The sequence below is a fragment of the Furipterus horrens genome, unplaced genomic scaffold, assembly GCF_987537825.1.
Source record: "Furipterus horrens unplaced genomic scaffold, mFurHor1.1.pri manual_scaffold_8, whole genome shotgun sequence".
Lineage (NCBI taxonomy): Eukaryota > Metazoa > Chordata > Mammalia > Chiroptera > Furipteridae > Furipterus > Furipterus horrens.
The window spans coordinates 87717753-87740282 of record NW_028327178.1 but is presented as its reverse complement, the minus strand read 5'-3'; the positions used below and the strand labels follow the sequence as shown (position 1 = coordinate 87740282).

Sequence of the window (22530 nt, the reverse complement as noted above, 5' to 3'; positions counted from 1 at the left end):
ATGGGAAGCCCCTTCCCTTGGGACCTGCGGAGAAAGCAGTGCCACCTCATGCCCCTAACCCATCAATCCCATTTCCTTCTGTCATCCTTCCCTCGCTTCTCCTACTGCTGGGCCAACCAGGTGTTTCTGCCCTTCCAGGATGGGCTCCTTTTATGCACCTGGACTGGTGGGCATCAACGTGCTGCGCCTGCTGACCTCCATGTACTTCCAGTGCTGGGCAGTGATGAGCAGTAATGTTCCCCACGAACGTGTGTTCAAAGCCTCGCGATCCAACAACTTCTACATGGGCCTCCTGCTGCTGGTGCTCTTCCTCAGCCTCCTGCCAGTGGCCTATACCATCATGTCTCTCCCACCCTCCTTTGACTGTGGGCCATTCAGGTGAATAAGAGAAGCTTTCCCCACCCCCATGCAATCTGCTCAGTGAGCACTGGCTCAAAATTCCAGTTCTGATGTCATATCAGCCTAGGAAAGGCCATGGAGCTTTGGGAAAATTATTAGTGCTGCTCAGCAGTTTTCTGCAGGATGGAAATATTTTATGTGTGTGTGATCCAATATTGGTGCCCCCAGCCACAGAGTTGTTGAACACTTGACATGAGGACTGAGAAACTGACCTTCTAATGTTCTTTCGGTTGAATTAATTTTCATTTAAATAACCCGATGTGACTAATGGCTACCATATTGGACAGCGCAGTTCTAACCTTTTAACATATGGATAATCTACTGCCCTGGATTACCTCACCATAGGATGAGTAACATAATGGGGTGGGGGTGGGGGTATTCTGGAGATAAAGTGACCGTATATTGACAAATGCCATTCAAATGTGAAGCAGCTACTGAGACTCTTGACTGGGTCCCCATGATTTATGGAGCATTTCTCAGCAGGAGACTGGATGTTGTATAAAGAGATAATTATGTAAAGAGGTAGATTGAGAAATAATGTGCATCTACTGCTCTCTTTCCAAGTGTGAGACCCTCTGGAAACAGCCCTCTCTTTACTCCATCAAAAGGGGTCTGTGGTTAAAGCAGTTTAGAACATGCTACCACTTTGTTTTGCCACCTCCTCACTTAGAAATGCTCGATGCATGATCCTTTATTGAAGGCTTGGAAGAACTGTGCAATAAGATAAGGTGTGCAAGCCAGTGATTTCATCCTCGTTGGCCACAAACCCCTTCCTCTATATACCCGCCCAGGGCCGGGAGAGGAGCCAACCCTGCACTTGCATGACCCTAAGAGCGAATACCTCCTTAAATTGTGCACCCCAGAGCCTCACCCGCCCCACTCTGCTCCCTGCCGTGGCTCCTTGTGTGGGTCAGTCAACACGCTTTGGGAAACGCTGATCTGCCACTTCTCAGTTTATAAGGGACTTAGCTAGATAAAGCCTTTGGTTAGTACCCCACGATGAGTGCTGTGGAAGCTCAGAGGAGACAATAGCAGAGTGCCCGCAGCAGACTGTAGCCTGGATGAACAGAGGTTCAGAAAGAAGGATAAGGGGCACTAGATCCAGGGTGGAAGAACATCTGAGCTGTAGGAGGCCTGGAATGCCAGGCTGAAGGGAGAACCACGTGGCACAAGCAGTGGAAGCCTTCCTGAGCAAGGTTAGGGGCTTTGGGTCAGGTGCAAACGCCAGTTCCCCTTCGCTCAAGATGCCCACCTGTCCCAGGCAGGAGGCCAGTGAGCGGGCCTGTGCCATGCCTGGCCCTCACCACTGCCCCCCCAGCCCCCCCACCCCCCTGCCGGTTCCATCTGCTACCCTGAGAGGCCCTGACAGCCTCCACCCAGACAGTAGGGGAAGGGTCCTGAAAATGGAACTCAGAAGGAAATGTGGTTGCCACCTTCTTCCTGTCACTGTTCTGATTAAAACCCAGCAACAGCTGGAATGTTCATTCCTTAGATATTTTCACAGCTGTCCCCTCATTTCCTTTAGATCTTTACTCAAATGTCACCTTTTCAGTGAGACTTTCTCTGGAGACCCTAACTAAAATGTCACACACGTGCGCATACACACACACACACACACACACACACACACACGTTTCTGCTTATATCTTCTTATCAACATCTAGCACGCCATTCCTCCTGCCTGTTTATCTTGTTTGTGGTCTGTCTCCCCCACCAGGACATAAGCTCCATGAGGGTGGGATCTTTGCTTCCCTTTTCACTGCTTTATACCCACTCTCTAGAATAGAACACCTGGTTTATGGTCAATGCTTAAACTAGACCCTTCACCTCACAGGAATTCCCTTTTACATGGAAGGACTTAGGGTTTAGATCAGACCCAGACAGGCAACATAAATGAGTGATGGGCAGCACTGCATAGCATATAGTTAAAGCAGAGGTTGGTAAACTATAGCCCATGGACCAATCCAGACCACCACCTGTTTGTGTATATACAGTTTTATTGGAACATGCCACACCTGCTTGCTTACATATAATCTATGTTTGCTTTCTTGCTACAACAGCAGAATTGAGTAGTTTCAACAGAGATCTTCTAGCTCACAAAACCTAAAATCTTTATTATCTAGCACTTTTCAAAAAAAAATTGCCAACCCTCTGATTGAGAGCATAGACTCTAGAGCCAGCTCTGTCATTTGCCAGCTGGGTCATCTTGAGCAAGTTACTTAGCTTCCTAAACCAGAAGTCCATTGCTATAAGATGGAAATAATGGTAGGGCCTACCTCATACTGTTGTTTTGAGGATTTAGTGTGTTACTATTTGTAAAGTACTTAGAGGAGTGTGCCAATCCATAGTAAGGCATATATACAAGTTTGTTATGCCTGACCCCTGCCCAGGTTGGGGGTAGCTGGTACTCATAATAATATTATGAGGTGGGAAGTATTACCTACACCAAGGATCAGCTAACCTTTTCTATAAAGAGCCTGATATTAAATAGTTTAGGCTTTGGGGATCAGGAGACAAAACAAGACTTATGTAGATATACTTACATAACAGAAAAGAAATATACAAACATGAAGTTTTAATTGACAAAATGCAAGATGTGATAATACTAGAGTATAATTTTTTGTAAGACAGGACTACCAATGAAAATAATGGAATTCTTTTGGGGGGGAGGAGGTGATGATATTTCAATTGATAGAGGTTCAGAGTTATTGTTACCTATCATCAAAGGTCAAGTTTACTGCCCAGATCTCCATGCTTTCTACCTGGATCCATCATTGTACCAGATGTGGCAACTCATTTACCACCATAGAAAAATATTGCCACTGCTAAGCCACTGAACTACTGTCATATGACAAGTCAGGACATTCAGCTTTTAACAAAAATTTACAGATATGAGAATTATTAGGTCATGCGAGCAAATGAAGTTCACCGTTGACACTATTAATTCAATTGCACATGATAGATTCAGATATTTTCTGCAAATTACCATGGATAAATAAGACAATGACACACCTAAAATTTCACAAGCTTTGTAAATTTGTCCAGCTAAGCCTTCTTCTTTTTGCCATATATATTTGTTATTTGTTGTGTTTTAATTATTACATTTTTAAATTTTTCAATTACAGTTGACATCCAGCATATTTTATATTGGTTTCAGGTGTATAGCATAGTGGTTAGTCTACATGTACCTTGACCATCATCAGTTGTAGCACACATAGGAGATTCACTTCATTCAGTTGTACTGACTTCCGTTCCACTCAGTTGTATTGAACTCGTGTTTTCTCAGTTTCTTTGAGGAAATTTCACTCATATTTGTTCCACACAGAATATTCATAGAAGTTAATTCTTCATTCACTTCAAACTTGGCATTAACTCCTCAAATAGACACCTCAGCAGTAAGAGCATCATCTATTAACTAATCAAAAACCAAGGGAAACCACTTGAAATCATTTGCCTTGTTTTGAGTAGTACATTGCTCTCAATGTCGTCCACACTTCAAGCAGCTGTTCTTGCTGAAAATTCTAAAAGTCTTATACATGTTTATTTTCTCTGGATACATTTCTTTAGCTCCTGCCTTCAAACACAATTTAATTAGTTCATCACTGGTCAATGAGGAATGTGATTTTGGAAAGTGGAGGAAAGAAAATCCTCATTATATAAGAGATAGAACACTTAGACAAATATAACCTACAGTTGTATGGAAAGTTGAAGTTGTGAATGATGACGTTGGATATTTCACTGAGGAGATTTCTATGCAAAGTATTAAAAGTGCAGTCTCATTTCTTGTTGTTTATACTAAAGTGTGAGAAGAAAGAGATACATTGAAGAAAGAAAATTGATAAGCAAAAAGGAACCAGGATTGATGATATTGAAAAATTTCAGTCTATCTAGATTGCAAAAGATATCAAAATGAGATTCACTGTAAGCAACATATGCTCTAAAAAGAAAGCCAAAAGGGATGTTGGGCAACTTTTGCTAGTGCTTCTGAAGAATCAAAAGATCTGAAGATTCATTCACACAGAGGGTTCTTTTAAGCATGTGACTCAGACCCTCTCATTCATTCCAGCAGAAGCCAGAGATAGAGCTAGATTTACCCAGCAAAGATTTATGTAGGACCTTCTTGTTTAATGGAGTGAATTCCCATGACATACACAAAAGACCCAGGAGGCTTTTGAGAATGATATACGAGCAGTAACACTACCAGCTCAGGCTGAAAAGGACAGAGAAGAGCCAAAATAAAGGAAAGCTGTTGGACTCCAAAAAATTTTTCAGGCAGTTAACAAGCTGATAAAATCTACTTGCCTGAACCTCATGCTACTCTTCAAGAAAAGGGAAGGATGACTCTGAGGCAGAGTCTTGGGCCTGGAGGCAGAGCTACAGGTGCAAAGGGTGAGGCAAGAGCCCAGAGGATTATTTTTAGGTCTTTTAATCTAATGGAATTTGGCTGACTGGACTTAAAAATCACTGGGAACTGGTGATTCTTTTTTTCTTTCCATTTTCTCCCTTTTGGAATGAGAACATCTATAACTGTTATCTTATGGCTGACCTAACATTGTATTTTGGGAGTAAATAACTTGTTTTCTAGTTTCATAGGCCCACGGTTTAGAGAAATTTTGCCCCAAGGTGGATCCTGCCCAGTCTCATCTATACCTGATTTAGATGATGAGATCTGGGACTTTTGAGATGATGATAATCAGATGAGATTTTAGACTTTGAGTCAATGGGCTGAGACTTTGGAGGAGGTCGAGATGTATTTTACGGGGGAGATGAATGTGAATCTTTGGGGGCCACCGAGCAGATGGGGTGGCTGAATGATGGCTCTCCAGGTCCTAATCTGTGAACCTGTGGGTGTCATCCTCACAAAGCAAAGGTACCTTTGTCAGTGTGATTAAGTCAAGGATCCTGAGATAGAGAGATTATCCAGGTGAGCCCTAAATCACAAGTGTCCTTATAAGTGCTCTTATAAGAAAAATGGAAAATGATGTGGCTATGAAAACAAAGAGAGATTTGAAGATTTTATGCTTCTGGCTTTGAAGATGGAGGAAGGAAGGGGCTATAAACCAAGGGATGCAAGGCGTGAAATTCTAGAAGCTGAATAAAGGCAAGGAAACAGAATCTTTCCTAGAGCCTCCCTCAGGAGGGAGAACAGCCCTGCCAACACCTTGGTTGCAGCCCATTGAAACCATTTCAGAGTTCTGACTTCTGGAACTGTAAGGGAATACATTTGTATTGTTTTAAACCACCAATGTGGTCATTTGTTACAGCAGACACTGAAAACTAATACATCATCTAATATATCATAATCCAATGACAAAATAATCTACACTCGACTGTGATTTAAGAGCATAATATTTGAAGTCCACTTTACTTTTCTTGTTTTCACATGATGGGTATACACTGGCAATTAAAAAATAATAATTCAATGTCATATGATAGTGAGATACATGGCACATGAAATGCTGTCATGTTATAACTGCATCATTGCAGTGTGTATGTGCTGTGCAGCAGTGCTGAGCATTGCAAAGGCCCCAAGTGGTCTCGGATGCTATTTTGTGCCTGCTGTTATCGCACAAAAACAGCCACAGACCATGAGTAAATGAGTGATTGTGGCTGTACTCTGATAACACTTTATTTATAGGCACAGAAGTATGAATTTCATACTTCTATTTTTATGTGTCACAAAAAAATTATCCTTCTTTTGATATCTTTCCAACCATTTAAAAACATAAAAAGCATGCTTAGCCCTCACACCATATAAAAGCAGGTAGCAAGCTGAATCTGGTCCATGGGCCATTATTTGTCATCCTCCTTTATATAAGAGAAAAATGAAGCCTCTAGCTGTGACATTTTGGAGGGCACTTAAGATTTGACAGCCCCCATACCCAGTGTTTTATAGGAATTGATAACAATCTTCTGAGGAAAACACTATTATGATAGTTATAATACCATCTTATACAGATGTGGACATGAGGGCCCAGAAACTTTCAGTATCTTGCCCAGAGATACCAAACCTCTAGAGGCAGCACTGTCCAATAGAATTTTCTATATGATGAAAAAAAATACATATCTGCTCTTCAAATAGAGTAGCAACTAGTAACATGATTATTGGGCACTTAAAGTATGTGACTAATAACTGAATTTTTAATTTAATTTTAAATAATTTTAATCGCATTTTTAATAGCTGCTTTGGACAGTACAGCTCTAGTGGGGAGAGTAAGGGTGTGAACATAGGCCAGAAAGAAAAGAAATAGATTGCCTATGGTGTTCTACGGTTAATAAATGGAGGAGCAAAGATTTAAAGCAGGAATTTTAAACCCCAAAGTCCACTTCTTGGCACCAAAACTACCATCCAAAAGCCAGCAGTGGGCAGTCATCTCTGGGCAAGCATTTGTGGAAGCCAGTAGCATGAGACTGTCACTTATGAGTGCCCTCCAAAATGTTACAGCCAGAAGCTTCCGTTTTCTCTTATGTGAAGTGTGGATCAGGGGTTTGCAATCCAACCTCCTGGAATTCTAATCTGGAGACTAATTCTAAGTGTTTTGAGAGGCACAACCATGAGGTTGTCCATCACATCAGCCTATGGAGAACTACCTCTGAACAGAGGAAGCTCTGCATCTGTCTCGTAGCTGCATCACTCTCCCATGAGAGTAGGCGAAGGCCCAGAAGATGTCAGACACAGGAAACCGGTGTAGTCTGAGAAGTCCTGAGGTACTAAGGACTGAAGCTGGCGAGCCAGGGGGCTGACCCAGCTATAATCCCCAGCCAAAATGGCAGCCCTGGTGTGGCATTTTTTACTTGCAGTCCACTTGGAGCCAAGTTCTGGTTTTTCCAAAGCAGTGGTAAGTGGCAGCTTTGGAATTGCTCAGAGGGGAGGGGGCATGCACACGGTCATGTGCCACGTGAGCTTTGCAACATGCCATAAAGTGTCCTCTTCTTTCCAGTGGGAAAAACAGAATGTACGATGTCATCCAAGAGACTGTTGAAAACGATTTCCCAGCCTTCCTGGGCAAGGTCTTTGCGTTCCTTGCCAATCCAGGCCTGATCGTTCCAGCCATCCTGCTGATGTTGTAAGTTAGCCAAGACTCATGGCTCTGCCTCATGAAAACCTCCCCTTCACAGTTCAGACTTCCTTAGTCAGTCCTTCTTTCTTACGCTCTTAGTCTGGATTTCCCAGAAGCAGATCCTGAGACAAAGACACAAATGCAAGTAGTTTGGGGTAGTGGGACAAGGGGTAGGGGAGACAGACAGAAGGAACAGGAGGCTGTTTTATTATCACTAGGATGACTTTAGTCCTGCTGGAGAACTCTGGAAAACAATGTGTTTCAGATTAACTCTGCTCAAGAGTGAGGGATCTGGGGCATTTGTATACCGGCTCCCATCAGTCACTGGTTGAGTGCTATCGGGAATCACAGGAGGAGCAAGGTGTTGGTTCATTGCAGGGCAATGTGGGTCAGATGTGTTCCTGAGTAGAATGGTGTCTAGGAGGGAGGTGCAGGGGAAGCGTCAGGCACAGAAGTAAAGGTACTAGCAGTTGCAGGTCTTTCAGGGAACAGACTGAAAGATAGGGGCCAAGGAATATGGGTGGGAGCTGATAGTATCTGCAACACCCTCGTAAACAGTCACAGACCTCTGGGCTCTTAGTCTCTGAGAAAGCTAAGGGTCTGCTTCATTCAGCCCATCCCTGGCAGGGCCCATGGGACTTCACAGAGCACCCTGTGCCTTAAAACATCTAGTTCACTCATTCATCATTTTGCCTCTCAAAGACCAAGAAACCCCTGAGGACAGTGGGTGGGTCTGATGATTTCTGTATCCCCAACACCAGCCCCAGGCCTAGGGCATAGGAGGCAAACAAGGAATGCTCAAGGAAGGAACAGGGGAAGAAAAAAGAAGGCAGGAAGCAATAGCCATCATCAAAAATAGCCCTGGCCAGTGGGACTCAGTTGGAGTGTCATCCCATAAACTGAAAGGTTGCAAGTTCAATTTCAGGTCAGAGCACATGCCTAGGTTTTGGGTTTGTTATACAGAGGCAACCCAGCAATGTTTCTCTCCCTCTTTCTCTCCCTCCCTTCCCTTCTCTCTAAAAATCAATGAGCATGTCCTCGGGTGAGGATTTAAAAAACTACTAGTGAAAATATTAGGTTTTTTTTTTCTTTATAAATACCTATTTTTGTCATACATCTTTTTAAATTTTTAAATATTCCTAATATACAGAAAAGTACAACCACATATGCGATCACAAGATTAGATGTTAATATTTAGCAATATTTGCTTCAGATCTTTTTAAGAGAAATAAAATGTCACAGATATACTTCAAGCTCTACCCAATTCTTCTCTTTTCTTGTCTCTGCAAAAGGAACCACTATTTTGATTAGTTTTAATCATTTCCATACTTATTTTAGTACTTTTTATCATTCTTTTCTGAGTTTAAAATTTTTTCATGAATGGTTCATATCACATACCTTTCTTCATTCAACATTATGTTTAGGGGGTTTACCCATGTGGTACATGAACACAGATTTTAACATCTTATTATGTTCCATTGTATGATGAATAAACCACAGTTTATTCATTTCTCTGCAGAAACATAGTTTTGTCATTTCCCCTTTTTTGCTAAGGCAAATGTGCTCCTTGTATGTGTCTCCTCATGAGGGTGTCTCTAAGACAGACCTCCAGACGTGTAACCGCTGGGTCATGGGAATGTGTTTCTTTGCTCTTTTTAGATAGTGCTGAATTGCTTTCCGAAACAGGTGTATTTCCTCACATCCTCAGTTTCAAACATCCTCTGCTTCTAGTCCTGCACGAGAGAGGGCTGACGTGATATAACAACCCAAGCTGCCTTGTGACCCCCTGAGAAAATTCTGGAACCCAGACACCAAACCCGACCCTGGCAGGCAGCCTCAGGAGGAATACAGCCACACATAAGCACTGGATCCTCTCTGACCTCCAGTTGCTCCCTAATAAATGGGTTGTTAATCATGAGAAAGGGCAAGGCCTGATGCAGACCAAGTACTGAAACAGACAGTGGTCCTTTTACGTGCCCGCCCTCTCTCCTTTGCTCCAAGAGGCTCACTACTCATACGTTCTGCTCCAAAGGCAGCATGGTTCCTCTTCTCTGTGTGGAGAGAGCTTGTTGTAGACTCTACTGAAGAGGCTACAGGTAGCTCCACCCTGAGGGGAAGGCTCAAAAGACCCAAGCTGGAGTGGTTAAGGCTTGAAATTCATGGAGAAATGTGACAATTAGGATGAACCTAAAAAGCTCCCAGGCAACAGGCTGGCTGAGCATCCAATCCAGGGGGCCTCTCAGTTCTCAGGGGGTTACAGTCCAGGTCAAAGCCCACAGCAGGTCCTGTGAAAGGAAAGCCTCAGCTACAGCCTCAAAGGACACCCAGTCCTGAAGTCAGCCCGTGGGGGCTGGGGGCTGAAAACCAGCAGCCCAGGGCAGGCATTCCCATCAGCCCACCCTGGGCAGGGCATGGCCAGGGCACCTGCAGTTTTGTTTCTAGGCAAACTTGGGACAGGTACTTAGCAGCTCTGCCTGTCTCCATACTTGAAGATGGTAAAAAGAGCTTTGGCTTCAAATGTGAGCTCTGAGGAGTACAATAGATGGGTGACCTTGGGCAAAGAGCTTAACTCTCTGAGTTCCAGGATACTCTGTAAAGATGAGAGTCATCCTTTCTACTTCATGGAGTTTTGTCAAAACCAGGGAGAGATGGGGGTGGGATGCATGTGGCACAGAGCCTGGCATTGGGCAGGTGCCCAAGGAACGCAGCAGCTTCTTCTGCAGACAGGAAACCCTGCTGTTCCCCCACCTTTTCAGATTTCCTGAAAGAAGGATGATTCCTTTAGCCAACTTTTATTGAGCACTCTGAGAGGGAGAAATGTGTAGGTCATTTCCATGTTCCATCAAACAGAGAGAGAGCAGGGATGTCCAGGCCATTTTTTCCATGTTAAGGGTGGGTACTGAGGATGGTAGGACCTCCCTCCACCCTGCCCAGAGGCACCTATTCCAGGAAGCCTGCCCTGATTCCCCGGGAAAGGCATCCAGCTCTTGCCATTTTCCAAGACAGCAGTACCACAGCAGGCATGCTTCCCTCTTACAGCTTGGCCATCTACTACCTGAACTCAGTTTCCAAAAGCCTTTCCCGAGCCAACGCCCAGCTGAGGAAGAAAATCCAAGCGGTGAGTCTGTCTCAAATTTCCTTCTGTCACACGTTTCACTCTGGAAGGTAAAGATGAAGTCGTGTTTTTGTTTCTTGCTAATTTGCTCTGTGAACCCAACTGTATGCTCTAAACAGCTTTCTTCTAAACCAAAGCCAAAAATATCTGTATGATAGGCAGCAGCCTGTGAAATTCAACAGCATGCATTTATATTCTGGGAATACTTGGGAATATAAAACAATAATTATTTAAATTTTGAGAGGCTGCTGAAGAACAAGAGAAATTCAATGGATTCAACCAATGTTCATACATAATAAAACCAGTACAGATTAAAACTAATACCATAAATAATAAAGAAAACAGTCTGGTCAAAACCACATATTGCTTGTGACCGAGCCATGGCCTAAGAGGTCTTGGAAGTCCCCTCCATGCACGGGCAGCATCTCTCAACATTAGCTGACTCCTGATTGCTCTCTTCCACTCTCCAGGCCCCCCACCCCCGCCTCCCACACACGGCAAACCTTCTCTAAGCCCCATCCTCCTTGCTTCCTCAATGCCTCTTCTGGAACTAATCTCATCTGCCTCGCAGCCGGTTCCCCATCCCCATCCCCATCCCTATCCCCACTTCTTTAACCTTACTGGGCTCCTGCTCAGATAAAGAAAACCATGGAACTGGAGGCTTGGTGGCTTCCATCCTCCCCTGGCCTGATGCTCCTTCAAAGGCGGTGCAAGCCTGAGTCTCTGCTGCCCTCTGCAGTCAGTCGGTGAGGACTAATAGGCAATTTAAGGTAGTTCCCAAGATCTGAAGATTGAGTCCTTGCCCAGTACGTACGTGTCACCATCCTGGGCTTTGAGCCTCAAGCACCCATTTCCCTGGCCAAGATCAACCATTAGTTTTTTCCTGCAGCTCCGTGAAGTTGAGAAGAGCCACAAATCTGTCAAAGGCAGGGCCACAGCCAGAGATTCAGAGGACACAGCTAAGGACAGCTCCAAAAATGCCACCCAGCTCCAACTCACCAAAACAGGTAAATTGTGTTTTCATGACTGATTAGTTTTCACAAGGCCACGTGGGAAGGTGTAAAGAGCATATGTTGTGAAATCAGACAGATCTGGGGTTGAAATCAGAGTTTGGATGATTATTAGCTGTATGAAGCTGGGCCAGTGAAAATAGGGATAAATTATAGCGCCGACCTCACGCAGTGGTGGAAATGAGATGGAACATGTGCTAAATGTAGTGCCTCACAAAATTCTTGGCAGAGAGAAAGGACCAATGAAAACGAGCTGGTAGGAGGTGCAGGTGTCTCTGTGAAATGGGGAAGGAGCACCACGTGTCTTGCAGGGTTGTGTCAGGCATGTCCCTCCTCCGAGTCCCTCATGACATCTTCAGTGCTGACTTTTCTTCTTTATGTTCCGCATAATTTAGTTGTCGTTTCTGATATGATTTTGTCTTCTTTTTCAGTTTCTTTCTGAATCTTTGTTCTCACGTCATATCCTCTTAACGTCTGGCTACTTAACCCAACATCGGGGCACTGTTGCTGTCCCACAACACCCCTTTAAGATGCTCAAAGAGTCCGCTGACATGGGTCACAGCTGCCTGGGAGATACTTGTTTTTATGTTGTGTTGCATGATTCCTTTAGGGGGAGGAATAGGGAGATTTGTATCTAGCAGATGCTACATTTGTATTCTCTTTAAAAAGAAAAGAAAGCACTAGAATATTTAGAATAAAAGGATAAGAAATGGTCACGTATGTTCCAAAGAAAGTGTCACAGGGCTTCAGAGAGGACTAATCAGAAACCATCCCCACCTTGGGAGTAAGAAAGGGTCAAACTGAAAAAGACTGTCTGAGGTGATCCCATTTTCCAAAGATTGTCTGTGTTTTAAAATTAAACAGTGCCAGTGTGCACTGTTCTGGCCTTTGGTGTGAGAATTGAACAAAAGGCACAAGAAATGACTGATAGTTTAGGGGTTATAATTTTTAGTGCAGAAATTATCAATTATTTCATAAATTTAGAACATGTAGGCAAGGCAAGAAGAATGTAAGCACATCGTAGTATTTCCCTGCAAGATGAAAATCCTCCATCAGTTTACATTCTGTTCTCCAATCTACTAGTAAAGGCAGTGACTGTGGAAACAGGTCGGGAGAACACCCATGTACATCCCTAGCCAATGTTTTGTTGGTATTGGAATAGTAACAAGTATTCTAGTACCCAGTGTTGATATCAGAATGGTAACAAGTTACTATTGAATAGTAACAAGTAAACAAGTAAATGTTTACAAAAAGAGGCCAAGTCTGTGTCAAAATCAAACCTATCCCTGGTGAGTTCTTCCAAAATCAATGGAAGACAGTTTGAAGCTACAGACCTTCTTGTCGGTAAGGTCAGCTGGCAGTCCATCAGTGTTCTCACCGACTGGTTCAGAGAGGAAATGCAGAAGAGTGACTGACTATTCCGGCCAAGATGGAGGCTTAGACGGATACGCTAGGTCTCCCTCTACAACTAGAGAGGAATACAACTACTTCAAAACAAAGGCTAACTAGAAATTCCAGAAAATAAAACTACACGGAAGCCCAACATATGAAGTTATAAACCAGCGGTGCCATTTGGGCAGGTAAGAGTTAAAGAGGGCAGTGCTGTTTGCGGTCGCACCTGGAGCGGCGGGCGGCGAGGAATCCCGGCAGCAGTCAAGCCCCTGGCGGTGCGCGACCCCGGCGCTGGGGAGAGCAGCCGACGCATCGCCTTGAACAGTGAGGCCCGGGGGGGCGGGAGGACGGATCCCGGTCTCCTAGCTGAATAACTGTGTGAATCCATCTTGGACCCCCGCCCCCAAAGAAAGCACCACAGGGCTGCGAAATAGGTCGCGGACAGGCAGGCGCCGGTTGCTGATTTATGACGCGTACACAGGCACTGCCCCCGACAGCCGGCCCAAGAAAACAAAACGCATCTGTCAAAATGAGGCAGACAACTATAGAAATCCCGGTGGCACAGCTCACCAGGCAACAGATAGAGAACCTGACAGATGAACAGATAAGAAACCTGTCAGAGGCTCAGTTCTGGGCCATTGTTATCAGGTGGCTTACAGAATTAACAAAAGAGCAGGAAAAAGATAAGAAAGAAGCAAAAAACATTCATAACGAAAGGAACAAAACCACATACGAGACAGATGGTGAGGAAAAAAAATCCAGAGTTCATTTCAACAAACTGGAATATGGAGAAGGAACAAGCAGTCAACCAATGCAGCGAGAGGAAATGGGAAGCAACAATGAGAGGATCAGAAACCTCTGGGACAGCTATAAAAGGCCCAACATAAGAATCATTGGTTTGCCAGAGAGCGAGGAAGATGAACTAGAACTTGAAAAATTGAGTGAAAATATAATAAAGGAGAACTTCCCAGACTTGGGGAAGGGAATAGACTTGCAGGTCCAGGAAGCAAGGAGAGTTCCCAAGAGACTGGACCCAGGGAGAACCACTCCAAGACACATTATAATCAAAATGTAAAAAAATTAAAGATAAAGAGAGAATCTTAAAAGCAGCAAGAGAGAAGAAAAGAATTATGTACAAAGGGGTCCCAATTAGACTATCAGCTGACTTCTCAAGAGAGACCCTACAGGCAAGAAGGGACTGGCAAGAAATATTCAAAGTAATGAAAATCCAAAACCTACAACCACGAATACTCTATCCAGCGAAATTGTCATTCAGAATAGAAGGACAGAGAAAGTGTTTCCAGGACAAAATAAAACTGAAAGAGTTCATTAGATCCAAACCACTGTTATATGAGATGTTAAAGGGACTGGTTTAAAAAACAGAAGCTAGGGAGATGAAACAAAGGCAAACTAAACAGGCAACGAGAGTGGAAAAGGAACTGTGGGTACGTGAAGCATATTGGGGGGAGGTCAACAGGGAGGGGGAGTGGGGAGAGGGAGGGAGATGATATAGGAATTGGGGATCATGGTAGGAGGGAATGGAATAGACGGAGAGAGGTTGGGAGGAACTGTATGCACAACTAATGGACATAATCTAAAAGGGGGGGACAACTGGAGGGAGGGGGGCCACCGGGTGGAGGGGAGCAGAGGGAAGGGAAATTGGCACAAATGTAATATTTTAATCAATAAAACACATTAAATCTGAAAAAAAAAAAAAAAAGAAGAGTGACTGACTAGCAGCTTAATATTGCGAAGCTGAGGAAAACATTTGAAATCACCTAATTTTTCCACATAGGTTAGGAAATGGAGTAAATGCAATACTATGTTGCAATATCACCAACAAAACAAAACCTGAAACAGATGTATTTGGACACTGATGGACTTAAGTATGGAAGGAAAAAATAGGTGTACAAAATGCTTTCCATGAGAGAAGCCTAGACTGGCCTGACAGTGGTCAATGCATGTCCCCAGAATCCCAAAGTGCCTGTGCACCTGACCCACCCTTTACCCTCCTTTCTGTGTTGGCTGCTGTTTTCCAGTTTTCCTTTCTTCAAATTTTAATTTTTTTGTTGAATTTACTGGGGTTACATTGGTTAATAAAACTATATAGGTTTTAGGTGTACAATTCTTTTTTATTTTTTCCATTTTTTATTGTTGTTCTATTATATTTGTCCCATTTTTCCCAATTGTAAGTGTACAATTCTATACCACATCATCTGTATATTGTACTGTGTGTTCACCACCCCAAGTCCTGTCTCTTTCCAATCCCATTGAACCCCCCTTTACCCTCTCCTGCCTCCCCTCACCCCCCTTTCCCTCTGGCAATGACCATACTGTTGTCTATGAGGGTTTTGTTGTTGTCGTTCTTTGCTCTTTCCATTTTATATTGATTAAATCAGTCTGCAGTATTTGATTTTTTTTTTAATGAAAATGTTATCTGAACATATGCATTGGAGCTTAGGAAGAAGGGTCAGCCTTTAGTCTGAAAATTCCAACAGCCTCATTGCCTCCCTCACTTAGCTTCTCTTCTTGAAGTATTCACTGGAATGATCTTCACTGCTGTAACAAACAGCTAATGGCTCAAACACAATAAAAGTGTACTTCTCACTCAACATAACGTCAAATTGGATGTTTCCCTCTGATGGCCACTTTCTTCCCAAGTGACGAGGCAGACACCCTGGCTCCTTCCATCCTGAGACTCTGTCTATGTCAAGCTAGTGCAGGGGGATGATCTAGAAGACACACCTGGAAGGGGTGCACATCAAAGCCTGGACTTCAGTCACAGGCCACACCATCAACCATGGAAACTTAGTCCATTACTGTGTCCCAGAAACTGGGTTTGGTGAAAAACGAGCCAGTAATTGCCCCTAACTTGGAGTTAAGGAAAGGGAAGGAAACAAGCAAAAGAGCTCAGCTGGAAACTGGATCTGATTCCAGATTACACAGCCCCTTCCCTCATACACAGCCACCTGTAAGGTTCTTGTTATTGTCCCAACTGTATACACAAGAAAACTTAGGGCCAGCATCAATATCTAGTTCTCCAGCCAACAGATCATACCCCTCCAGCAGATCTGTTCATGCAAAGGTTAGGCCAAGTTGCCCCCAGATGCCTGAGAGTGATGCGACCTTTCTCAAATCACCAAACAGGACTGAAATCTACTTACAGTGCAGGGCAGCTCCAGAGGGCTCCAATTTGATACCAAAAAGCTGTAGCAAAATCTCTCATATCCTCGTTTTTGTCTTGGTTCTTTTCCCAGGGACCATGCCACACTCTGCCAGCCAAAGCCAGACCCTGGACAGGAAGGCACCAGGCCCTGCAACCTCCAGTTCTGCCGGTGGGACCACGCTGTCTGTCTCCAGTCATCTTCCTATATCTCGGCCGCCTGGCCTTCGACCAGATTCTGGCCAAGCCCAGCCTCAGACTCATCCTGGGAGGCCAGCCCCTAAAAAGACCGCTCAGAGACCTCCCCACTGACAGCTGGGACTCACAGGAGCTCCACCAGCTCACACACCCAAATTGGTGTTCTCTCCTCTTACTGAATGTGGGGACTTTGATTACTTAGTCTAAGGCCCCTGTTGGCTCCCAAAACTGGAGGGCAATGGCTCCATCTGCCCTTTAGGGGAGCTGAGCCTCCTGCCTCCTGCCTCCTCCAAGTGTTCTTCCCAGTATCTTAGTTCAGGCAGCTCTGGACCTGGCTCTCATGGTGGATTCCCTTGGCTCCAGGCTTTAGGAGGAGGGGGCAGGGCTGTGACCATCATCATAGGCTTTTTTCATGGTGCCCATGTTGGGACACAGGTTCCTGCCAGCTCCACCAACTGGGAGGAGGGTGCAGAGGGGCCTGTATTCCTGACCATCACCTCTATCTGAAGGAGGTAAGATGGATAAAATAAAAGGTACAAGAAGCCAATGAAAATAAAAGTAAATGGACCAAAGTCCAGCCATGGTGAGTGAGAAGATGATGACCCAGAATCCAATTTGAGGTCATGAAATATCAAAAATGCACTGGGGCCCCCGAGCAGTGGGGCCAGGAGGAGTGAGCAACACAGTCCTTCTCATCTGAACGAGGGTTGCTCAGAACAGAAAAATATTTTTCATGCACCAAATTCTAAAAAGAACTTGATAGCCTGTTTATTGTATAAGAGAAGATGAAGATGATTCCTTTGAGGAGGTTTGCAAAGGGTGCGATGCAGAACCTTGACCCCATGATTCTGTGTTCACCTAGTGTCACAGGGCTTCTGTGCAGAAGGTCTCCCAGGCAGCATAAGCAGGGAGGCCAGACCACTGCTAAGACCTTGCCAGCAAGGGCAAAGGCTCAGCACCGCCACAGTCCAAGACTTTTCAACAGCCCAAGTAACTTGCAGGCAGTTGCCTCCTTTTTTCTATCTAGTGCTCCCAGACCCTGTGGCTTCAGGATCAAGGGACCATCTCGCTCCATGTCTGAATGTCCTAAAATGAGTTCTTTCCCTCAGCCACCACCCAGTCATGTCCCCAGGGGTTCTCAGGAGAATTGCCCTCACCCTGCAAGTCAGGCTAAGTCCCAGTGGAGATATTCAGAGATTTTATAAGCTATACAATTAAAATAATTTCCAACTTCCCATCTAATTCCTTCCCCTTTCCAACCCAGCTCCAAAAATTCACACACAACCTGGGATGGAGTGGGAATGACGACACATGACCAGGATAAATTATAAATTAGTTCCCCCCCCCCCCCGTCCATCTCCAGGCAAGGCTAAGTAAGATATAGCTGATGCCTTATCTCCATGGAAGCAAGATCCAATCCCCAAATCCAAAAATGTTTGTGCATCATATGCCTTCTTCTGAAGGATACACTCAGGTTCTGAACTAACCTACCTGAGACCTTGACACAAGAATCCACAGAATCTAACTCATCCAATCAGGACTGGAAGACCCAATGACAGCTGCCACACTGACACCTGGCCTTTGAGTCATCCTGTCTGAGGATAATGCCAGTTCCTGGGGAAGGGAGCAAGAGAATCCTTGGTCATCAGCCCCCTAGTGATCACTGCCAGGCTACTGATGGCTATCAATATACCTAAACACCCACCATAAACAAAAACAAATGACCTTGTTCTGATGTGAGAGAATATTCGCTCTCTATTGCTGCACAACAAATTGTTCCCCAAATTTAACAACTTAAAACAACAAACATTCATTATCTCATACAGTTTCTATGGATCAAAAATTTGGGAGTGAGACTCAATAATGTTGTAATAACAATGTAGGGTTTCAGTTGGCTACTTGAATTATAGGGGGATTACTTCATAAATTATATAATTATTTAACCACTATGCTGTACATCTGAAACTAATATAATATTGAAAGTCAGCTGTAATTGAAAAATAAAATTTTAAAAATAATTTGGGAGTGGCTTCACTGGGCAGTTATGGTTCTGGATAGTGCAGTCAAGATGTCAGGCAGGGGTGCCCTGGCTGGTGTGGCTCAGTAGATTGAGCGCCAGCCTGCAAACCAAAAGGTCACTAGTTCGATTCCCTGTCAGGGCACATGCCTGGGTTGTGGACTGGGTCCCCAGTTGGGGGCATGTGAGAGGCAACTAACTGATTGATGTTCCTCTCACCCATTGATGTTTCTCTCCCTCTCTTGCTCCCTCTCTTCTCCTCTCTCTGAAAATAAATGAATAAAATATATATATATATATTTTTTTTTTTTTAACTAGCATTAAAAAAAATCTCAGGCAGGGCTACAGCCATTGGACGACTTGAGTGGGGCTGGAAGATTTGTTCACAAGATGGCACATGCACATGGCCATCGGCAAAAAGCTTTGGTTCCTTGCTGGCTATCAACAGGAAACTTTGAATACTCCCCACATGGACCTCTCCCTAGAGCTGATGGCGTGTCCTCACAACATAGCAGGTGGTTTTCCCCAGAACAAGTAATCCAAGAGAGAGAGAGAAAGGAGGAAGCCACCATTCAATACCTTCTATGACCTAGACTCAGAAGTTACATCATCAATTCTACCGCTTTCTACTCATTAGAACTGAGTCACTAAGTCTAGCCCACACTCAAAGGGAAGGAGATTGGGCTGTATTTATTGAAGGGGGTGGCTATCGAACAATTTTTGAACATATATTAAGAGGAGGTTTCTTAATTCAAATAGTTACAAGAACTCTACTGAAAGACATCCATCAGAGGATTAAATAATGGTGGCTCTTAGGACCCTCAAGCAATAGGAAACTTCCAGTGAGCTAGGGAGATGGGTAGAGGAAGAAGGCATAGGTAAGAGAGGAAGGGTGTTGATGTGGCGTGGCTTTATGGCTGGGACATGTTATTAGAGAAGAATCTAAAGATTGTTATAATCTCTGCATTCTTGGGTTTGACTTCCAGCTCATTCCATCTTAAAACTTCACTATTCAGCCTCTCCAGGGGTCATCAGGCATGAAGACCACCTCCTTTCCTTACTTCCTTCTCTCTTTCCTTTCTCCCTCCCTCCCTCCCACTCCTGCTCTTTTTCTTTCTTTCCTCAGATCACCTAAGAATGATTTGAATTATAAAGTCCATTTAATAATTTATCCAGAGAATAACTGGTTTCTTACAGATATTAGTCTAGTTTGTCTGTGCATTCCTTACTGGGAAAAAATATAACAATAAATTTTATTTGTCAGAAGCTATTTTCGCAGACAGATCCTTTCATTTCTAATGATATACATGCTCAATATGCATAAAGAGCTCCATTTCACACAGAATCCCATGAGTAGGAACACAGTTTGGGTGAAGATCAAGGTGGACACCTGATGTCCCCTTGACCTGCACACTCACAGAAACTGGAGAGTAATGCACTGGCCAGTAAGGGGACCTGGGCAGGGTACCAACAGCATCCACTACACTGGTGATCCTCAGCTCAGCAAAGTCACTTCCAATATGCTCTGTAGAGCTCCACTCAAAGCTGGGACATCAAAGTTCCACATGCTCTGTAAGGAACAATAAGAAATAAACATGCCATGCAGAAACATTTCTCTCTCTTGATCTTGGCAGAAGTGGAAGAGAAAAAGTCTCCCTTGAGAACTTGAAAATTTATATCCACAAGGCAGCCCTCACACAGAGAATCTAAATTCCTGTAACAACTGTATGTTCCAAAAAAAGTCACCTGGAAAAATTTTAAGTGATCTTAGGTTAATAGAACCTCCAAGAAAGGGTGGGGAAGCAAAGAAACAACGACAAAAAATCACATGAAATAGAAAGCAGGTAAGAGGATAGAAATAAAATATGTCAGGAATCAAAATAAATGCTAATGGACTAAACCCTCCAGAGAGAAGAAAAAGAATATCAAATAAATATTATAAGCCCCATGAATTGTTTCCAAGAGATACCTTTAAAATCTAAGACTAGGGAAAGTAGGCTCTCTATCCCTTTTGGTTCCTAGGAAACAAGAACTAAAATATAATCTTCAAGGGTAAAATCACCAGGTATGGGAACACTATGCAAACTTGTAAGCTGGACTTGTTTTTGCATGCTGACAATTTCTGTTGAGGACAGCTAGCTGTCTGCAGCACTATGCCAGATAATTTATTCTTCAATGAAATATTGGTTTGAAACACAAAGAAACCCCAAGCTCATGGTTGGGGCACATGAGGTATACACAGTACACAGATATCTCCATCACCAAACTGTGTCTGGAAAATGAGCCATATAAACCCAAGTTCTGTTACAAAGATTCAACAAGTTGACACATGTAAGACCAAGTACAAAGCATTAAGCTTAAGTGATCAATAAATAACAGATATTATCACAGGTATGGATAAGACAAAATATCCTCAGGCTCAGGTTATGAACACAAACACCATCAACTTAACAAAACTTTTACCCTGTAATTCTAATCAACTCTGGGCCTCAAAAGCTGCACCCAAAAAGACGAGGCACGCTGGGCTAGATGGTCTTCCTCAGATGCTTTTCATTCTTCCATGTCTATGGAAAGAAATGTCAAATATATGGGTAACTCATTACCAAAGACTTTTGTAGGGTTTCTCTCCACATTTGAGAAAAGAGCCAAGGAATTGCTAGAAGCCTTTCCACGTTGATGGGGTTTCTCTTTCAAGAAATTAGTGTAAGTGCCACCATCTTGTGGTTGTTTCATGCAATTACTTGCCTTTCCTGGGGCTCTCTTAGGCACTGGAATTTAAAGTCATGCTCGGTTTAACCTTGGATATAGTTATGAGAAATGCATCGTTAGGCAATTTTGTCATCGTGCGAACATCATAGAGTATACTTAACACAAATCTAGACGGTATAATAGCCTACCACACCTAGGCTATATGGTATACTACCCTCATGTATAAGGTCAGTCCTTAAGTGGCCCAGAACTAGCACATTCCATTTCCAGAAGCCCCCATTAGCATTGCCCAGAATAAAAACTCTGGGTTAATTTACATCAAAATGACACAGTGAGCCATAGACTGGGCTAAATAAAAGAGTTATAGGTATTACAGTGCATAGTCCTTTACAATGGTGAACAATTCTATTTATCCAGAGGAAGAAAAGGCCCCAGACCCGCAGCTTCCCCTCAGACCTGCTGCCCATGAAGGACATCTTCTCAGCTGGAACTTTTTGGGAAATCTGTCTTGCATTATCACCTCCAAATTAACCTCCAACCAAACAATTTCATGGAGAGGAAGTTTCCATTAAACCAAGCCATTCACCCTGACCTTCATTCAAGGCTTATGCTTTAGATTTTACATGCCTAGATCCTTGTCTTTGTCCAACTACTGACCAGGATGAATCTTACACCTCTGGCATGTTCTTCTCGTTTCTGGCTTTTGCTTGTACTCTCCCTTCTTCATCTCTTAAGAACCTAAACATTCTTCTATAAATACCTAAAGCCCTGGCCAGGTGGCTCAGTTGGTAGTGTTGTTCAAATATGCCAAGGTTGTGGGTTCAACCCTCAGTCAGGGCACATACAAGAATAAACCAATGAACGCTTAAATAAGTAAAACAGCAAATCAAAGTTTCTCTTTCTCTCTTCTCTCTCTAAAATCAATAAAAATAAATAGATAAATAAATACCTAAAACCCCTTCCTCAGGAGCATTGGCCCTTCTAAATAGTCTTCTGGTCCATCTCCCATACTACTGCATTTCAGCACTTGGTTCTGTTCATTCTCCCAGGATTATAAAGTCTCTAAAGTCAGAAGTCAAGGGTTATTTTTTCCTCTCTCTCAGATCTCTGCATTGCTTACTCCTTTGCTTAAGATCTCTGCCCAAATGTTACCTCTTTACTACGGGCTTCTATAAAACAATGCAACATTCCTTAATACTTATCAACATATGTACTTGATTTTCCATCTCCCCATAGAACATAAATTCCATGATAGCATTGACTTGCTTTGCTTACTACTGTATCCCTGCATCTAGAAAGGTATCTGACATGCAATAGGCATTTGAACTGGTGAACTTCTAAGAGAGTGGACAGAAGCCTCAAAATTTGGAGGATGGGACTCAGTGGAGCACAGCCATTTTCCTGAGAGATGCCTCTGCATATCTATGGCTGGTAGCTAGTTTCTTAGTTTTGCAAATAGCTATGGC

General features: G+C 43.5%; 1 protein-coding gene across 1 annotated transcript in view; it reads left to right on the top strand.

The window, feature by feature from the left end:
• TMC2 (transmembrane channel like 2) overlaps positions 1 to 16452 on the top strand; it is a 60529-nt gene extending 44077 nt beyond the window's left edge. Inside the window, exons 16-20 of the mRNA XM_090285236.1 lie at positions 139 to 378; positions 7341 to 7466; positions 10500 to 10578; positions 11465 to 11582; positions 16235 to 16452. Coding sequence (XP_090141362.1) covers positions 139 to 378; positions 7341 to 7466; positions 10500 to 10578; positions 11465 to 11582; positions 16235 to 16452 — 781 coding nt within the window. The remainder of the gene's footprint in view (positions 1 to 138; positions 379 to 7340; positions 7467 to 10499; positions 10579 to 11464; positions 11583 to 16234) is intronic.
• Positions 16453 to 22530: the final 6078 nt, after the last annotated feature.